The following is a 15,845-nucleotide window of genomic DNA, read 5'->3' on the forward strand; positions in this document are numbered from 1 at the left end:
CAGGGTCAGACAGATTTTTGGGGAGATACAGGGGGGCAAATGACACAGTCCAAGCACTGTGGTCTTATTCATGCTTTAAGGAAACAGGATGTGTTATTTTTTTAGGGTAACAAACACTTGAACCCTATAGAAAATTTATGGAGGGAGCTGACATTTCGAGTTGCCAAGTGACAGCCAAGAAACCTTAAAGCGGACTTTCAGTAATTTTTTTAATTTTCCATCTATTAAATCTTCTGTCCTTGTTGTTTTAACGTTGGATAGTAAACAATTTTTTTTTTCTGCCAGTAAATAATACCTCATACGGCCCACTTTTGTTTCTTGTCTGGTAAAAAGCCACTTATGACTTCATGCACAGCTCTCTCTTACTCTTGTGAGAGTTTGTCAGGAAGGGAGGGGGGGTGAGCCATAAGAGGGCCAATGAGAGCTGCAGGGCTGCGGAGCTGGAGGTGTGCCTCTGTGTGTCTGTGAAAAATCCAGGAAGTGAACAGGCAGCAGCTTCAACTGCCCACAGTTAAAATGGGTGCAGCCAGACTCAGTGGAGGGAGATTTTTGCAGCATATTTGGCAAGTACAGAATCACAGTGTATATAAAATAATATACAAAGTGGTTGGAAGCTTCAGAATGGCAAAGATATTTTTATTACAAATTATGTGAGCAGACTGCAGTTCCTCTTTAAGGATTTAGAGAAGATCTGTAAAGAAGAGTGAACCAAAATCCCTCCTGAGAGGTGTGCAAATCTGGTCACGAACTACAAAAAACATCTTACCTCTGTGCTTGCCAACAAGGGTTTCTCCACCAATTCCTAAGTCATGTTTTGCTCGATCAAATACTTATTTTACTCACTAAACTAACTCAATTTATAACATTTGTTTTATGTGTTTTTTCTAGATTTTTGGTTGATATTCTGTCTCTATTATTTAAAATACACCTATGATAAAAAATTAGAGACTCTTAGGGGCAGATCCACAGAGATCTGCACCCGCGCAGCGTATCAGAGATACGCTACGCCGCCGTACCTTACCTGGCTTTAATTCGAATCCAGGAAGATTTAGTGCCCTAAGTTACGGCAGCGTATTCCATCTCTGGCGGCAGAATTCAAATCGGCGATTAGGGGGCGTGTTTCATTTAAATGAAGCGTGTCCCCGCGCCGAATGAACTGCGCATGCGCCGTCCCGAAATTTCCCGCCGTGCATTGCGCTAAATGACGTCGCTAGGACGTCATTTTTTTTTAACTTAGACGTGAATTGCGTCCATCCTGATTCACGGACGACTTGCGCAAAAAAATTCAAATTAAATGCGGGAACGACGGCCATACTTAACATGGCAAGTCTAACTATACGCCGCAAAATACCAGCTTTAACTATACGCCGGAAAAAGCCGACTAGAGACGACGTAAGAGAATGCGACGGCCGCGCGTACGTTCGTGGATCGTCGGAAATAGCTAATTTGCATACCCGACGCGGAAAACGACGAGAACTCCACCCAGCGGACGCCGAAGTATTGCATCTAAGATCCGAAGGCATACGGAGCCGTATGCCTGTCGGATCTAACCCAGATGCCGTCGTATCTTGGTTTGAGGATTCAAACTAAAGATACGACGTGGGAAATTTGAAAGTACGCCGGCGTATCAGTAGATACGCCGGCGTACTCTCTCTGTGGATCTGCCCCTTAATTTCTTTGTATTTTCAGAATGAATCTGTATTCTGGTTTTGTTAGTAGGTGAATAAATAGAGTGGTATACTCACTCTTTGGCCTATCAGTCCTTGTTCTCCTGGAATCCCCAACGGTCCGATATCTCCCTGAAGGAGAACAATATAAGATGAGATTCATAATGTATAACTCTTTTATATTGTATACTTGGAGCAGCTTCTTAAAATAAATCTGTACTCAATGCAGTAAAACACAAGTTCACTTAAAAGTGATTGGATGTGTAAAACAAACAAACAAACAAGTCATACTTACCAGCTCTGTGTAATGGTTTTGCACAGAGCAGGCCCAATCCTCTTCTGGGGTCCCCTGTTGATGCTTCTGACTCCTCCTCCCTGCCCAATGCCCTCACAGCAAGCCACTGGCTTCTGCCTCCATGTCCAGTGAGGTCAGAGAGAGCCACTGCTCTCAGGTACAGCGCTGGATAGAGATCAGGCTTAGGGTACTGGTTGGAATCCTGGTCAGAGAAGGTTTTGTACCCTAATACTATATATACTGTTTATCACCACCTTTGAATGCACCCCTGTAACCAGTTTTCTCTTCAGGTACATACACTGTCATCAATGCCTCAATTTGAAATGTAAGCGTTTATGGGGCACTGTGTCAAATGCTTTGGTAAGAATGAGATACACTACATCCACAGGCCTTCCCCTTATCCAGATTACAGCTCACTTCCTCGAAGAATGTTAATAGGTTGGTCTGGCAAGAAAGATCTTTCATAAATTCATGCTGGGTACTACTAATACTATACATTTTTTCATCAGAAAATTCTTGGATATGGTCCCTTATCATCCTCTCCAATAATTTACAAACTATTAATGTTAGGCTTACTGGCCTGTAGTTACCAGGTATATATCAGCCCTTTTTTGAATATTGGTACCACGTTAGCTTTCCGCCAGTCTGCTGGGACCATTCCGGTCAGTAAGCTGTCTTTTTTTTTATTTTATTTTTTATTTTTTTTTTATTTTTTCCCCACGTCAGACATAACCACAGCAAGAGACCTGCTCATGATTTTATTCATAATTCCGTCTCTATTTCAGGTATAGCATCATTTGTGGTAGTTTATTTATTTATTTATTTTTTTTTTGCTTGATTCCATATTTGTTATTCTGCTATTTGCAAAAAAAAAAAAATTTTTTTTTTTTTTTTTTCCAAACATAGCTTCTTTCAGCCCTTTAGCAATTTAGACAGGCTAGAGCTTTCCTCATGTAAACGGGGTCCAACATGCTATCATTACGTGGTGACGTGGCGCAACCCCCCCTCCTAGTCCCTTCCCTCCCCTCCCTCCCCCCCCCACTACCCTTCCCCCCCCTCCCAGACCATCTCCCGACTCCACCTAGCATTTTTATTGACTGTAATGCTGCATTCTTATTCCTCTCTCATATTTTCTGCGTATTTCCGGGACTTTTTGAAATCAATCCATGTTTCCCAGATGTCCTTATTCCCTACCTTGTTCTTTTCGCCACCGTATTTTACTTTCTCCCTCCTATAGGTCCCCTCTACGGAGTCTATCCACTCCCATATTTGCGGACTTGCCGGGTTTCTCCATTTTAGGGGTATCAATCGTTTTGCAGAGTTCAACAGATGCGGAATTAGTGATCCCCTATATTCGTTCACTGGCGTTTCTCCTCCATGAAAGAGGACTATCCAAGGGTTATTTTCCAGTTCTTTTTTAGTTATCTCTTTTATCAAAGCCAAAACTTTTCCCCAGAATGCTTTGATTTTTACGCAGTCCCACCACAGGTGGGCCATCGTTCCTCTTGCCTCACAACCTCTCCAGCATTCCTCTGCCTCCCCTACTCCAAATTTGGCCATTTTATCTGGGGTGATGTACCACCCTGTCAGGCACTTGAAATTCATCTCGGCGGTTTTTACATCAACCGCCGAAGTATGAGTCAGGTTAAGGATTCGCCCTATGGTCGTCTTCCCCCTTGGGACTCCCAGGTCTCTCTCCCATTTCTGTATGTAGTTTAGCGTATCCGACTCGTCTATTTTCTGCAAATATTTATATACTTTGGAGATATTTCCTTTTGAGCTTTCGGTACTACACAACTGTTCCAATATAGTGTACTCCTCTCGTGACCTCAATGGGTGTGGGAGGCACTTAACGAATGACACCAACTGAAGGTATCTCCACTCGCTGAGTGCCTCCATTTCAATCCTGATTTCGTGGAGGGTCATAATTTTGCCCTCTAGTGTTATGTCTTTTAACTGTGTTCTGTTTTTGATCCACTTACCCCCTATCTCTTTAGTCCCAGGTGCAAAATATTCGTTTTCTTTCAAATCCATAAGGGGTGAGTTGAATTTAGTTTTTAATTGTTTGTGTAATCGATCCCATATCCTTAAAGCATTGTGTGTGATTGCGTGTGTTGACGTGTATAGGGTTCTACGGTGTGGAGGATTCCAGATTAATCTCCCTAACTGTGCTCTCGCTAACGTGCATTCAATACTTATCCACCTTTTATCCTGTGACTCTTTAGCCCATTCTATGACACGTGTGAGGACCGAAGCGTTATAGTATAATCTAATGTCAGGTACAGCCAGGCCGCCTTTTTTCTTGGTTCGTTTTAGTATTTGGGCAGAGACTCTGTGTTTTTTATTGTTCCATATGTACTTCATTAGGAGGGAATTCATTATTTTAATATATGACGGAGGCAAATAAATTGGGACCATTTGGAATTTATACAAAATTTTGGGGATAAGTACCATTTTTACCACATTTATCCTCCCAAACCACGATATTGGTCTATTATATATAGTTTTAATTTCTCTTTTGATTTCATCGAGAAGGGGGATAAAGTTTATTCTATATATTTTTTTCAAACTATTTGCCATTTTAATCCCCAAATATTTTATCTCTCTTTGCCAGGAGAAGTTGTATTTCTTCCGCAAGTATAGTTCTTCGTCCGTGTGGATATTAATATTCAAAATCTCCGTTTTTGTTATATTCATTTTAAAGTTTGAGACCTCGCCATATTGTTTTAAGGTATCTATTAACTTCGGGAGAGTGACTCTTGGGCTGCTTATGTAGAATAATACATCATCTGCGAAGGCTGACAGTTTATGCTCGTCTTCACCTACTTCTATCCCATAGATTTCTGGGTTTTGTCGGACCATCGCCAGGAGGGGTTCCAATGATAAGACAAAGAGGATGGGAGATAGGGGGCATCCCTGCCTAGTCCCATTTTTCATCTCAAAAGGAGCGGATAAGGATCCGTTAATTTTGATCCTTGCACACGGATGGAAATATAGAGTTTTGATTCTCCTTATCATCCCTGGACCTAGTCCTATGAATTCTAGGGTTTGTATCAGGAATCCCCAGTCTACCCTGTCGAAAGCTTTCTCAGCATCAAAAATTTTTGCATACAGTTTCGTATCTGCATTCAGGAGTGAAATCGGTCGATAACCCGAGCAAGTCGTATTGTCCTTTCCCTCTTTTTTGATCACTGTAATCATTGCTGTTAAAGCCTCTCTACTCATTTCATAATCAGTTCCAAGACCATTAAAGTATTGGCAAAGTCTGGGGATTAAGATGGTGCTGAACTTTTGTAGGTAGGCAGATGTAAAGCCATCTGGCCCGGGGCTTTTCCCCTTAGGAGTATTTTTTAAGGCCTCCCTTATTTCCTGTTCCGTTATTGAACCTTCCATCTCTTCTACCTCCTTTTCTTCTAATTTTGGGAGATTGGCTAACTGTAGTATTTCCCTACTCTTATCCATTTTTTCGCGTGGGCACCTGATCTTTTGTTGGATATCGTAAAGTTCTTCGTAGTACCCCCGGAATACTTCTGCTATTTTATTTGTCGCATGTACTAAGTCACCATTCCTGTCTCTGATTTTTTCTATAAAATTCCTAGTTTTCTTTTTTCTTACCATTCTAGCCAAATTTTTACTAGGTTTGTTTCCCCAGACATATCTTTCTCTCTCTGTCCGGTCTATATATTTCTTAGTTTCTTGTTCCGCCAGAGCTCTGTATTCATCCCTACTTATACTCAACTTATGAAATATTTCCCCTTTTTGCCCCTGTGATTTATGCTCCTGTTCTAGCCGATATATCTCCTCCCTTAATGTTTTTAATTTACTCGTTCTTATTTTGTTTTTCCTTGCCCCTTCTACGATGAAGATTCCCCTTATATACGCTTTATGGGCCTCCCAAAGAGATGCTCTGGAGATACCCTCCTTATCGTTCTCCAGAAAATACCATTCCAACTCTTTCTGTATCCTCTCCACTACCTCCTCGTCCCCCAACAGGCTCTCATCCAATCTCCATTCTGGTGGTGTGTCTTTTTGTATAGAAGTTTTTATTTTTAAGGTTATAGGGGCGTGATCTGATAACGTCATGATCTCACAATTTGCTTCTATCACACTCTCCAGAAGTCTGTGGTCGACGAGGACGTAGTCTATCCTCGAGTACGTCCCATGCACAGGTGAGAAAAACGTGTAGTCACGGGCCCTCGGATTGAGGATCCGCCATACATCCACCATTTGATTTTGTGTCATTTGTTTTATCAGTATTTTTAGTTGTTCACTATTTGTCCCCTGTGCACAGGACGTACTATCGAGGCTTGGACTCATACAGAAATTGAAATCTCCCATCAAAACTACATGTCCCTCTTCAAATTCTTTTAGTTTTCTCATAATTTTACTCATATATTTAACCGAGTTTACATTGGGGGCGTACACATTAGCTAGGGTATAGATCTCTCCTCCAAGTTTTATTTTCAGGAACAGAAATCTCCCCTCCGGGTCTGTTTGTCTATCCACCAGTGTAAATCGGATTCTGCGAGCGAATCCAATAGCAACCCCCCGAGATCGCGATGAGATTGTATCCCCATAATACCATATCGGATATTCTGTTGAGTAGAGCTTTATATTGGATTCCAAGGTAATATGGGTCTCTTGAAGGTAGGCAATGTCTGTTTTATACTGTGTTAATTCACAGAGAATTTTGTGTCTTTTAATATGGGAATTTAGTCCCTTTACATTATATGAGAGAAACTTGACATCTGTCATATATCTTTTTTTTTTTTTTTAAGTGTTTGGAATATTTTCTTGTGAAGTCGGTCAGATGGTCTCCCTACCTCCCCCCTCCCCCCCCACTCTTCCCATTCCCTCCTCCTCCCTCCTCCATCCCATCTCCCCTCCCTCCCCCCTCCCCCCTCCCTCCCTCCTTCCCCATCCCCCCCCCCTCCCTCCTCCCCCCTGGCCTATTCTTGGCCTATGAGCCTTGGAAGGGCAATTCCTCGCCTTCACCCTCAACTCCTCTAATAGTGGTGGTGCTCGTGCACTCCCTAGACTCCCCCCCTCCCCCCCCCCCCCCCCCCCCCCCGGTCCATGCTCCCGGAGATCCAGACAACTCATAGCCACACTAATCCACCCAAGTCGACAAGTCGGGGGGTTCTAGCTGCATTTTAGAGCAGAAATCATTCAGTTCTTCTGGGAATCTTAATCGAGCCGTTTTTCCTCCCTTAATGCCTATTAGGCATGCCGGGAAGCCCCATTGGTACTTTATATTTTGTGCCCGCATCAGCTCTAAGAGTGGTTTCAATTGTCTTCTCCTTGCCAGCGTTTCCTTAGATAGGTCAGAGAATATTTGTAAGTCAGTCTCTCTGTATCTCAGGGGGGGTTTCCCCCTAAGTCTTCTCCAGATTTCTGCTTTATCAACAAAATTCTTGAACCGAACAACAACATCTCTTGGCCCATATCTATCTATCATCTGGGGATTTCCCACTCGATGCACTCTTTCAATTTTGAGGGGCTTCGTTTCTGCTGGTCTCTCAAGTAAAGGGCAAAAAATTGTATTCATGATCTCCATGAGGTCTTCCTCCTTTTCCTCTACTATCGCTCTGACTCTAAGATTCTGTCGCCTGTTGCGATTCTCCTGGTCCTCTATCCTGTAGGCCGCCACTCTCTGGCTCTCGGTCAGGGCCCTAACCTGCCCCTTCAGGGTGTTTATTTCTTGATCTTGTTCCTCTAATCTCCTTTCTGTCTCTACTACCCTTTCTCTAAGTCCTCCGAGGTCCTCTCTCACCTTATTGATCTCTGTCTTTATGACATTTTCCATCCTTAATAGCATAGCATTCATTTCTGCCTTTGTGGGGGGCTGTGTGTCCTGTAAGTCCGAGACCAACACTTCCGTGTTATTATGATCTTGCTCGCTTTCTATTGTAGTTTCACCCTTAGAGCTCTCCGCACTACTTGCTCCCTTTTTTAATTCATTCTTCTTCTTTTCAGTCTTTTTTGCAAGCCCTGGACTTTTAAGGCTCCCCTCTTGAGTCATATATTGCTGTATGGAGCTATTCCCCGAGTTATTCTTAGTGGGTTTTAAGGTGACCCCTCTCGTCGATCTATTCATTTTATTGGAGGGTCTAATTCTCTTCCCCAGTTTGAATAAGGACTTTTTACAGTCTACGATATATTATTACTTAGCCTTGCCTGAGCTCCTCTATGTGGGAATATCTATTCCCCTCTTACTATTCTCTCCTCTCCCTTCAAGGGGAAAAATGAGGCGCAGAGGGGAAAGAGGAGATAAGAAAAACAGAGGAGACGGCCGGGAGCACCAAAAAGGAGAGAGAATACAGGGGAGGGGTCCCCAGTGAAGAGCACAGGGAAAAGGGGAGAAAAGAAAAAAAAACAAAAAAAAAACAAAAGGACCCGGAGTGGGGGTACCTCCACTCCGCCTCCCTATTGAATCCTGTCTATTCCCCGTCCGATACCCAGCTCGATTACTACAATGGTCAAGCCAACTGTAGCTTTATCTTCCTATGTAAGGGCTGTCCGCCGTATGATTTTAGGGTTTGAGCTGCGGTATTTTCTCTGGCTTGTCCTCCTTACCCAGGGTAGCCTTTCTCAGGGTTGGACTTCCCAAGCATCCGATGAGGTTTTATATATGTGTCTGTGCTTTGAGTGAAAGTTTTGCAACTCCTTAATCTGTTGAGACTTTGATTGTCTTCACTTGATTGTACGCTGCATATAATTCTGTGTGTTATAATTTATACGGCCACCTTGCACATAAGGGTTACCCAGTGACTTAATCTGACAAGATGTTGGTATCTTCTAAAGGCAACTGGTGATATAGCTCAATTCAGCGTCTCTTGACGCACTGGTACCTCAGCCCACAGTCACGTTGCCGAGCTAGTTTCTCTGTATGTCCGCGTTAATTGATCAATGTGACCCTTTTACATATAAGGGGAATCCTGCTCCTTCATAAATTAATGTATATATACAATCTTTTTATACGTATGTAAAAAATAGAACTCGAACCAGTATAACTTCCCTGGTCTGACTGCCACTCAAGTCACAGGTAATTAAGTATGAACACCTTACTGGTGAGATACAAAAAAAAAATAAAAAATCAAGCCAGCTCCGCAACATATAGGATTTCTGCCACAAGTCTCTTCCCTGGAATCAAGGCAGTTTAAGTCCCATATCTTTAGGTACACTTGTCAGCTTAGCACATATTAGTGAATCACCCGTCAACATTCTACCTCATGCTTTGGTAACCGCTAATGACCACCGCATTAATGATAATGATAATAGTCCTGCTATCTCCGTGTTATAAGACTATAGCAGAGTCTTTACTCAAACATGTACAGCATTAGCTCGTTGCACACTAGTTATAACACTTATAACACTTATTAGAAATTTTCCCTTTTATCTCCTGAGCTGCGTCACCAGCAGAGAGTCCCAGCACAAGAACACAGAACCGGGGGGAGTGGGGGGGGGCTTCGGGGAGGAGGGGGGGTGCGGGATGGCACCCGACCCTGCTCGGCTCCACTGAGCGTCTCACCCAACCTCAGGACCTCCTTGACGACCTATTGCTGCCGCTGCCAATGCTGCTGGGACTCCGTTGTCCTTCCTGGATCATCCTCATTCGTGGCGCCGCGTCCTCCGTTCCCCAGCTGCTCCCGGCGCGGTGCTGGCCAATGGCTTCATCCAGGGCACGTGGTATCCCTCTGGGTCCCGTCTGTATGGAGGTTCCTTCGTTGGGCCGGACAGGGCAGGGCTGAGTCTCCGACTCGGTCTCCGGGGGTGTCAGCCTCTCACACTGGCATCCACCGGTCCGAGGCTGGTTTCGTCGGCTCTCCGCTCCCGCTACCACACGCCATGGAGCACCCCGCACCTCCCACCTTTCACGTGCACGTGCGTCACGTCCTCATCCCGCCAGTAAGCTGTCTTTAAAGATGTAGAATAATGGTCTACCAATGACCCAAGTTCTTTGAGAACTCTCAGGGGTAATCCATCTGGCCCTGGTGATTTGTTTACATTAAGTTCTTCATTCCTTTTAAAAACACTAGCTTCTGTTAGCCTCAGGAGCACCTTCCTTGCTGTGTTGCCAACACTACCATGCTGTTTAATATACCCCTCCTTTTCCACAGTAGAAACAAGGTACAATAATAGATCACCATGGAATTGGCTTTTCTTGCTTTTAGCAAAGTAATAGTCACAGATTGAGAAGTCCCTCTATCCTTTAAAACCTAGGATTTAACATGTTCCTGGACCCTGAGCTAGCACATCTGGCCTGTTGGGAAGGGGCCCAGATGTTGTCTGCTTCAAGTTGGATTATGTTGCTCTATTTTGTGGAGCGGGTAAGGCAGAATTTACACTGGAGGTAAGGCATAAAGTAGCTCGAACTGAGACCAGGGGATTATTAGGGCATCCAAAGCCAGGGCTAGAGAATTCCTGGTTCTGGCAACAGAAGTAGCCTTTCCTAGAATCTGGAGGTCAGGTTCTCCACATCCAGAATAACCCATATTTGGCATATCAGATTGAACACATCTGGACGAAAAGACCATTCCTCTTGTTCCAAGTGACTGCACCTGGATTAGTTGTCCCTTCAGAAGGAGGGTCCAGTGCTGCAGGAACAACAAGACTGCCTCAGCTCCAGGATGTTGATGGGGAGCTCCGTTTTCTGTTTTGACTATGTTCCTTGAACCATCAAGGATTGGAACACTCCTCCCTAGCCTGATAAATGTTGTAAGAAGTTGCTAGTGGCAGGATAGGAAGGACTGGCGAATGTGACTCTCTGACCTTCTTCCTATAATGCAGGACCTGGTTCCTGAGTAGCCCATGTCTAGACCTGAGCTCTGTCATGTGGTGCAGGGAGAAAGTCATTAGCCCTGTGTAAGCTTCAAATACATCGACATGGAGCTTATACAGTTTTTTTTTCTTCTGGCAAACAGAGTGGCAAGTATATGAAAAGATGGGAAATACAAGTTTCTGGGAGGGATGCAATATTACAGCTAAACTCCAGACTAAAATATATATATGGAAGTACAGATTTGAGAATGGGTTTACCTACCAAGGGATTTGTATTTCTGTCCATTAATTGCTCAAATTGTCAGCCCTGCCAGCAAGTACAGTCATCTTGAAAACATGATATTTCACTTTTGCAGTGAAATAACGCTGTTATGTCTGGTGCCAGAATGCAGGTTCTGATTGGTCAGTGAAGGCGAAGCAACCAACTAATTAGCTTTTCTCTCCACTCTTTAATTCTATCAGCATGCTCTTTGTTAGACCATGAGCACTGCAGCACACCTGATTGGCCCCTGATTGCATCTCCCTCTCCCAGTCTGAGCTCTGCTGTAAAAAGAATAGCAAGTGCCTGATGCCAGGTCAAATTCAGGAACTTACACAAATAGTTTTTTTTTAAATACACTCACATAATTGTATTGCACAAATATCTGCATCCATTTTTTCTGCCCTAAGTTCAAATTTAAACTGAACCTGTTTCTTTGCCCAAAATGCACAGGTTCAATTAAACAGCCAGGAAACTAATTTCTATCACTGAATTTCCCTCAGCAGTGGGTTTCTTTATTGCTTTTGTTGTGAACAGGTGACAGGTCCACTTTAAGTCCATCAGCATGTTGAGAATGTTTAATTCAGCAACAGCTGGCACAGCAAAGATAGCTCACTCCGGGAATTGGTTGACATTACTTGCAATTTTCTATTTTAAAGCACGGCATTAATTCCAGACCTTTCTTTCTTCCTGTTTTTATACTATAAATATTTCTTAGTTTGCTGCCTGTGATGCTCTGACCCTTTGTTCAGAAAACAAACTACTGCTGTTAGGCACAGGGAAGAGTCTTGGGAAAGGCAGCTGTGTTGTGTGCACAGTCTTCAGCTCTCCAGCTAAGCAGGACATGTAAACCTTCAGAACAGGACATGGAGGTAGCTTGTGCAATCTATCCATAGCTGTCTAGTCTCCAGCTGAGATAAGAGTCTCACGCTGGCAGGCACAGAAAGCCGTCAGCTACTGTGAGACTCGTGTTTCTGAATGGCCGCACCGCGCGCATCAATGGGGTTTTGTTCGCGGAAAAAATGGACAGGAGGGGAGGACGGTTCAAGTTTCACCTCTGTCACAAAAGGGGAACAGTAGCTTCTGTCATAAGCCAAGGATGATTTGCCAAAAACAATGATACAGGGGGGTTCTGAAAAATACAGAGGCGCAGTAAAAAGAAGAAAAGCTGCAAACGGCGACCTCCAAAATAAACAGGATGACATTAAAGCAAAAATGTCTTTGAGAGAGTACCAAGAACAAATCTGATGGGGACACCTGTTACTGCAGAGACCAGACACTCAGAAATAGATTTTATTTTCTGATCTTCCACCCAAAATGAGGCATGGCAAAGTCCTCTCCATCGTGTGCTTCTGACCTATAACATCAGAGTATCTTAATGGCCAATCTAGACATTTTTCCCATCATACAAATATGTGAGATGGTTTATTGGTCATCAAAGCCATTCTACCAGAAAGAACCAGTGCTGGAATTAGTCTGCCATTACTCTTAATTCAGTACCTGCCCATTTTGAAGTTTTGATCAATTTTCTTCCTGTTCATTTTGGGGTGTTTGCACACCTTCTGTTGCATTTCCACAGTGTAAAATATCTTACAAAAACAAAAAGAGTGGGATCCCATTGTCTTGGCTGCTTCAGGTGTGCTGACCTAGCTTTGTTAGGCAAAGATACAGTGTCTTGGAAAAGTATTCATACAGGATTATATGTGATAGACCAACACAAAGTGGCACATAATTGTGAAGTGGAAGGAAAATGATAAATGGTTTTCAAAATTTGTTACAAATGAATATGTGAAAAGTGTGGCATGCAATTGTATTCAGCCCCCCTAAGTCAATACTTTGCAGAACCCCCTTTCACTGAAATTACAGCTGCAAGTCTTTTTGGGGATGTCTCTACCAGCTTTGCACATCTAGAGAGGGGCGTTTTTGCCCATTCTGATTTGCAAAATAGCTCAAGCTCTGTCAGATTGGATGGAGAGCGTCTATGAACAGCAATTTCCAAGTCTTGCCACAGATTCTCAATTGGATTAAGGTCTGGACTGTGACATTCTAACCCATAAATATGCTTTGATCTAAACCATTCCATTGTAGCTCTGGCTGTATGTTTAGGGTCGTTGTCCTGCTGGAAGGTGAACCTCCGCCCCAGTCTCAAGTCTTTCGCAGACTAACAGGTTTTCTTCTAAGATTTATTGTGTATGATGTATTTGGCTCCATCCATCTTCCCATCAACTATGACCAGCTTCCCTGTCCCTGCTGAAGAAAAGCATCCTCACAACATGATGCTGCCACCACCATGTTTCATGGTGGGGATGGTGTGTTCAGGGTGATGTGCAGTGTTAGTTTTCTGCCACACATAGCGTTTTGCTTTTAAGACAAAAAGTTACATTTTGGTCTCATTTGACCAGATCACCTTCTTTCACAAGTTTGCTGTGTCCTCCACACGGCTTCTCACAAACTGCAAACAGGACTTTTTATGGCTTTCTTTCAACAATGGCTTTCTTCTTGCCGCTCTTCCATAGTGGCCAGATTTGTGAAGAGCTCGACTAATAGTTGTCCTGTGGACAGATTCTCCCACCTGAGCTGTGGATCTCCGCAGCTCCTCCAGAGTTACCATGGGCCTCTTGGCTGCTTCTCTGATTAATGCTCTCCTTGCCCGGCCTGTCAGTTTAGGTGGACGGCCAAGTCTTGGTAGGTTTACAGTTGTGCCATAAGCTTTCCATTTTCGAATGATGGATTGAACAGAGCTCCATGAGATGTTTAAAGCTTTGTATATTTTTTTTATAACCTAACACTGTTTTAAACTTCTTCAAATCTTTATCCCTGACCTCTCTGACGTGTTCCTTGGCCTTCCTCGATGATGTTTGTTCTAACAAACCTCTGAGGGCTTCATAGAACAGCTGCATTAATACTGAGATTAAATTGCACACAGGTAGATTATTTACTAATTAGGTGACTTCGAAGGGATTGGAGTTGCATGCTCTTCCATATTTGAAATTCCCGGATATTTCCCTTCCTGCCTTAGTAGCTGAATGTAGAGATGGAAGAGGAATTGAATAGTGAATATTTTCTGATGGGGAGGGGCCATTGAAATAAACCCGTTGTACCGCCCTTCATGGGAAAACACACAGAATTGCTTTAAGAAACCACAATTTATCGCGCCAGAATTTTTTACAAGCTAAACTGTCATCTCTATTTTAGTGATGCATCAAAGGTAATTTCTCACAAAGCAAAAGTACTAATGGATAAAGCCATTCCTTAATTGAAGGTGTCCTGTCCCTGCAAAGTGAAAACTGGCTATTCAAAAACTGAATGATTTTTTTATGAAAGATTGTCAGTCTAGTTCCATGTGTAAGTAACTACTTTCACACTGATAACATCACTCATTAGTGGTGGCCTGCTAAGAATGATATTCTATCTTGTTGTATACCAAACACACTGCTGGAGAAGGTTGCAAGATCTTTGGCATACTGGAAAACTGTCCAATTTACGGCCAACGCAAAAGCGTGAAGGATCCAACATTCAAACTGCTGGTGGTGGTTAACTATCCATGGAAATAGCATTGATGTACAGGTAGATAAGGAAGGGACCAGGCTATAGATTTTAAGAGACCTGTTTAACATCCAGTCTGTGTGAATACAAATGCAAATGTAAGTAGACTGTCACCTATAGGGCATTATTTCATGGTACAATGGTTTCCAAAGCCTGGTTAGTGCCAGAAACAATTGTAAAGTGCCCTTGGCAATCCATACTTAACGTCGCCCACACTCTTATCCTCCATAAAACCACAAAATTTACCCTAAAACACATATGAACCTTAAATTCCCTCAAATGGGTAACCATTAAACTACTCTTGCAATGTTATCCTAAACCCTTAACTTGATTCTGATATTTAACGTCGTCCTAACCCCAATCCTCAATCCTAATACTTCTAGTCATTAAAACAGACCCTTAACCCGAAGCCTAAATCTTATCCCAATAACCATTTCATCATTGTTGTAAGCAGAGAGCTATTCTGCACTGGGCTTGGCACTCGACGCTCCCTGTGTCCATTTCCATTCTAAGTCATACTTCATATTCCCATCGCACACATTCCTGGATGAGCTCTGAAATTAGGGTGCTGCAGCAACAACCAGCTGGAAACTGGTTCAAATCACAACATAGATATTTGCCAACACACCATGGAACGACATGAATATCATCCAAACGGATGATTTATTGCATGATCACAACACAAGGAGAGTGCAACATTTCGGAGTCACGCAGGACCCCTTCGTCCTCACATGCCTGACGAAGGGGACCTGCCTGATTCCGAAACACTGCACTCTCCTTGTGTTGAGATCATGCAATAAATCATCCATTTGGACACTATTCATGTCGTTCCATGGTGTGCTGGCAAATATCTACATTTCCATTCCAAGCCACATCACTTCATACATTTATGGGCTTTTAGATGCTGCATATCAAACAACATTGATGACTTTCAGAATTTGAAGGCACAGAAAACAGGCACCCACTATTAATTGCTCTATGAATTTTCCTTCAAATCTCATCTGAGTGTCCACTTTCAGTCAGAATTATATCTCACCTTCATTCCTGGTTCACCTGGTGGTCCCGGTTCTCCCTTTGCCCCCGGAGGTCCCTGGAATACATTGAAACCAGTTAACCATTTAAGACATTTTTTTTTGTTCATGGTAAAAAGAAGCAACTTATTTGAAAAGATTCTAATGTTATCTGGCAGTGTGGATATGGGAACTATTGAGTCGTTTGAATTGCAAATTTAAAAACAACACTTAAAGCGGGGGTTCACCCTATCGACGGGAAAAAAAAATTTTTTTTTTATCTTACC

The 15,845-nt window shown here is 43.0% G+C and overlaps 1 protein-coding gene across 2 annotated transcripts in view; it reads right to left on the minus strand.

The window, feature by feature from the left end:
- Positions 1 to 15,845, minus strand: part of COL27A1 (collagen type XXVII alpha 1 chain) — a 540,002-nt gene that overhangs the window by 156,281 nt on the left and 367,876 nt on the right. For both annotated transcript variants that reach the window (XM_040324820.1, XM_040324819.1), the window contains exons 34-35: positions 15,585 to 15,638; positions 1,746 to 1,799 (exon numbers count right to left, since the gene is read on the minus strand). In XM_040324820.1, the coding sequence (XP_040180754.1) occupies positions 1,746 to 1,799; positions 15,585 to 15,638 (108 nt within the window). The remainder of the gene's footprint in view (positions 1 to 1,745; positions 1,800 to 15,584; positions 15,639 to 15,845) is intronic.

The sequence above is a fragment of the Rana temporaria genome, chromosome 9 (assembly GCF_905171775.1).
Source record: "Rana temporaria chromosome 9, aRanTem1.1, whole genome shotgun sequence".
Taxonomy (NCBI): Eukaryota; Metazoa; Chordata; class Amphibia; order Anura; family Ranidae; genus Rana; species Rana temporaria.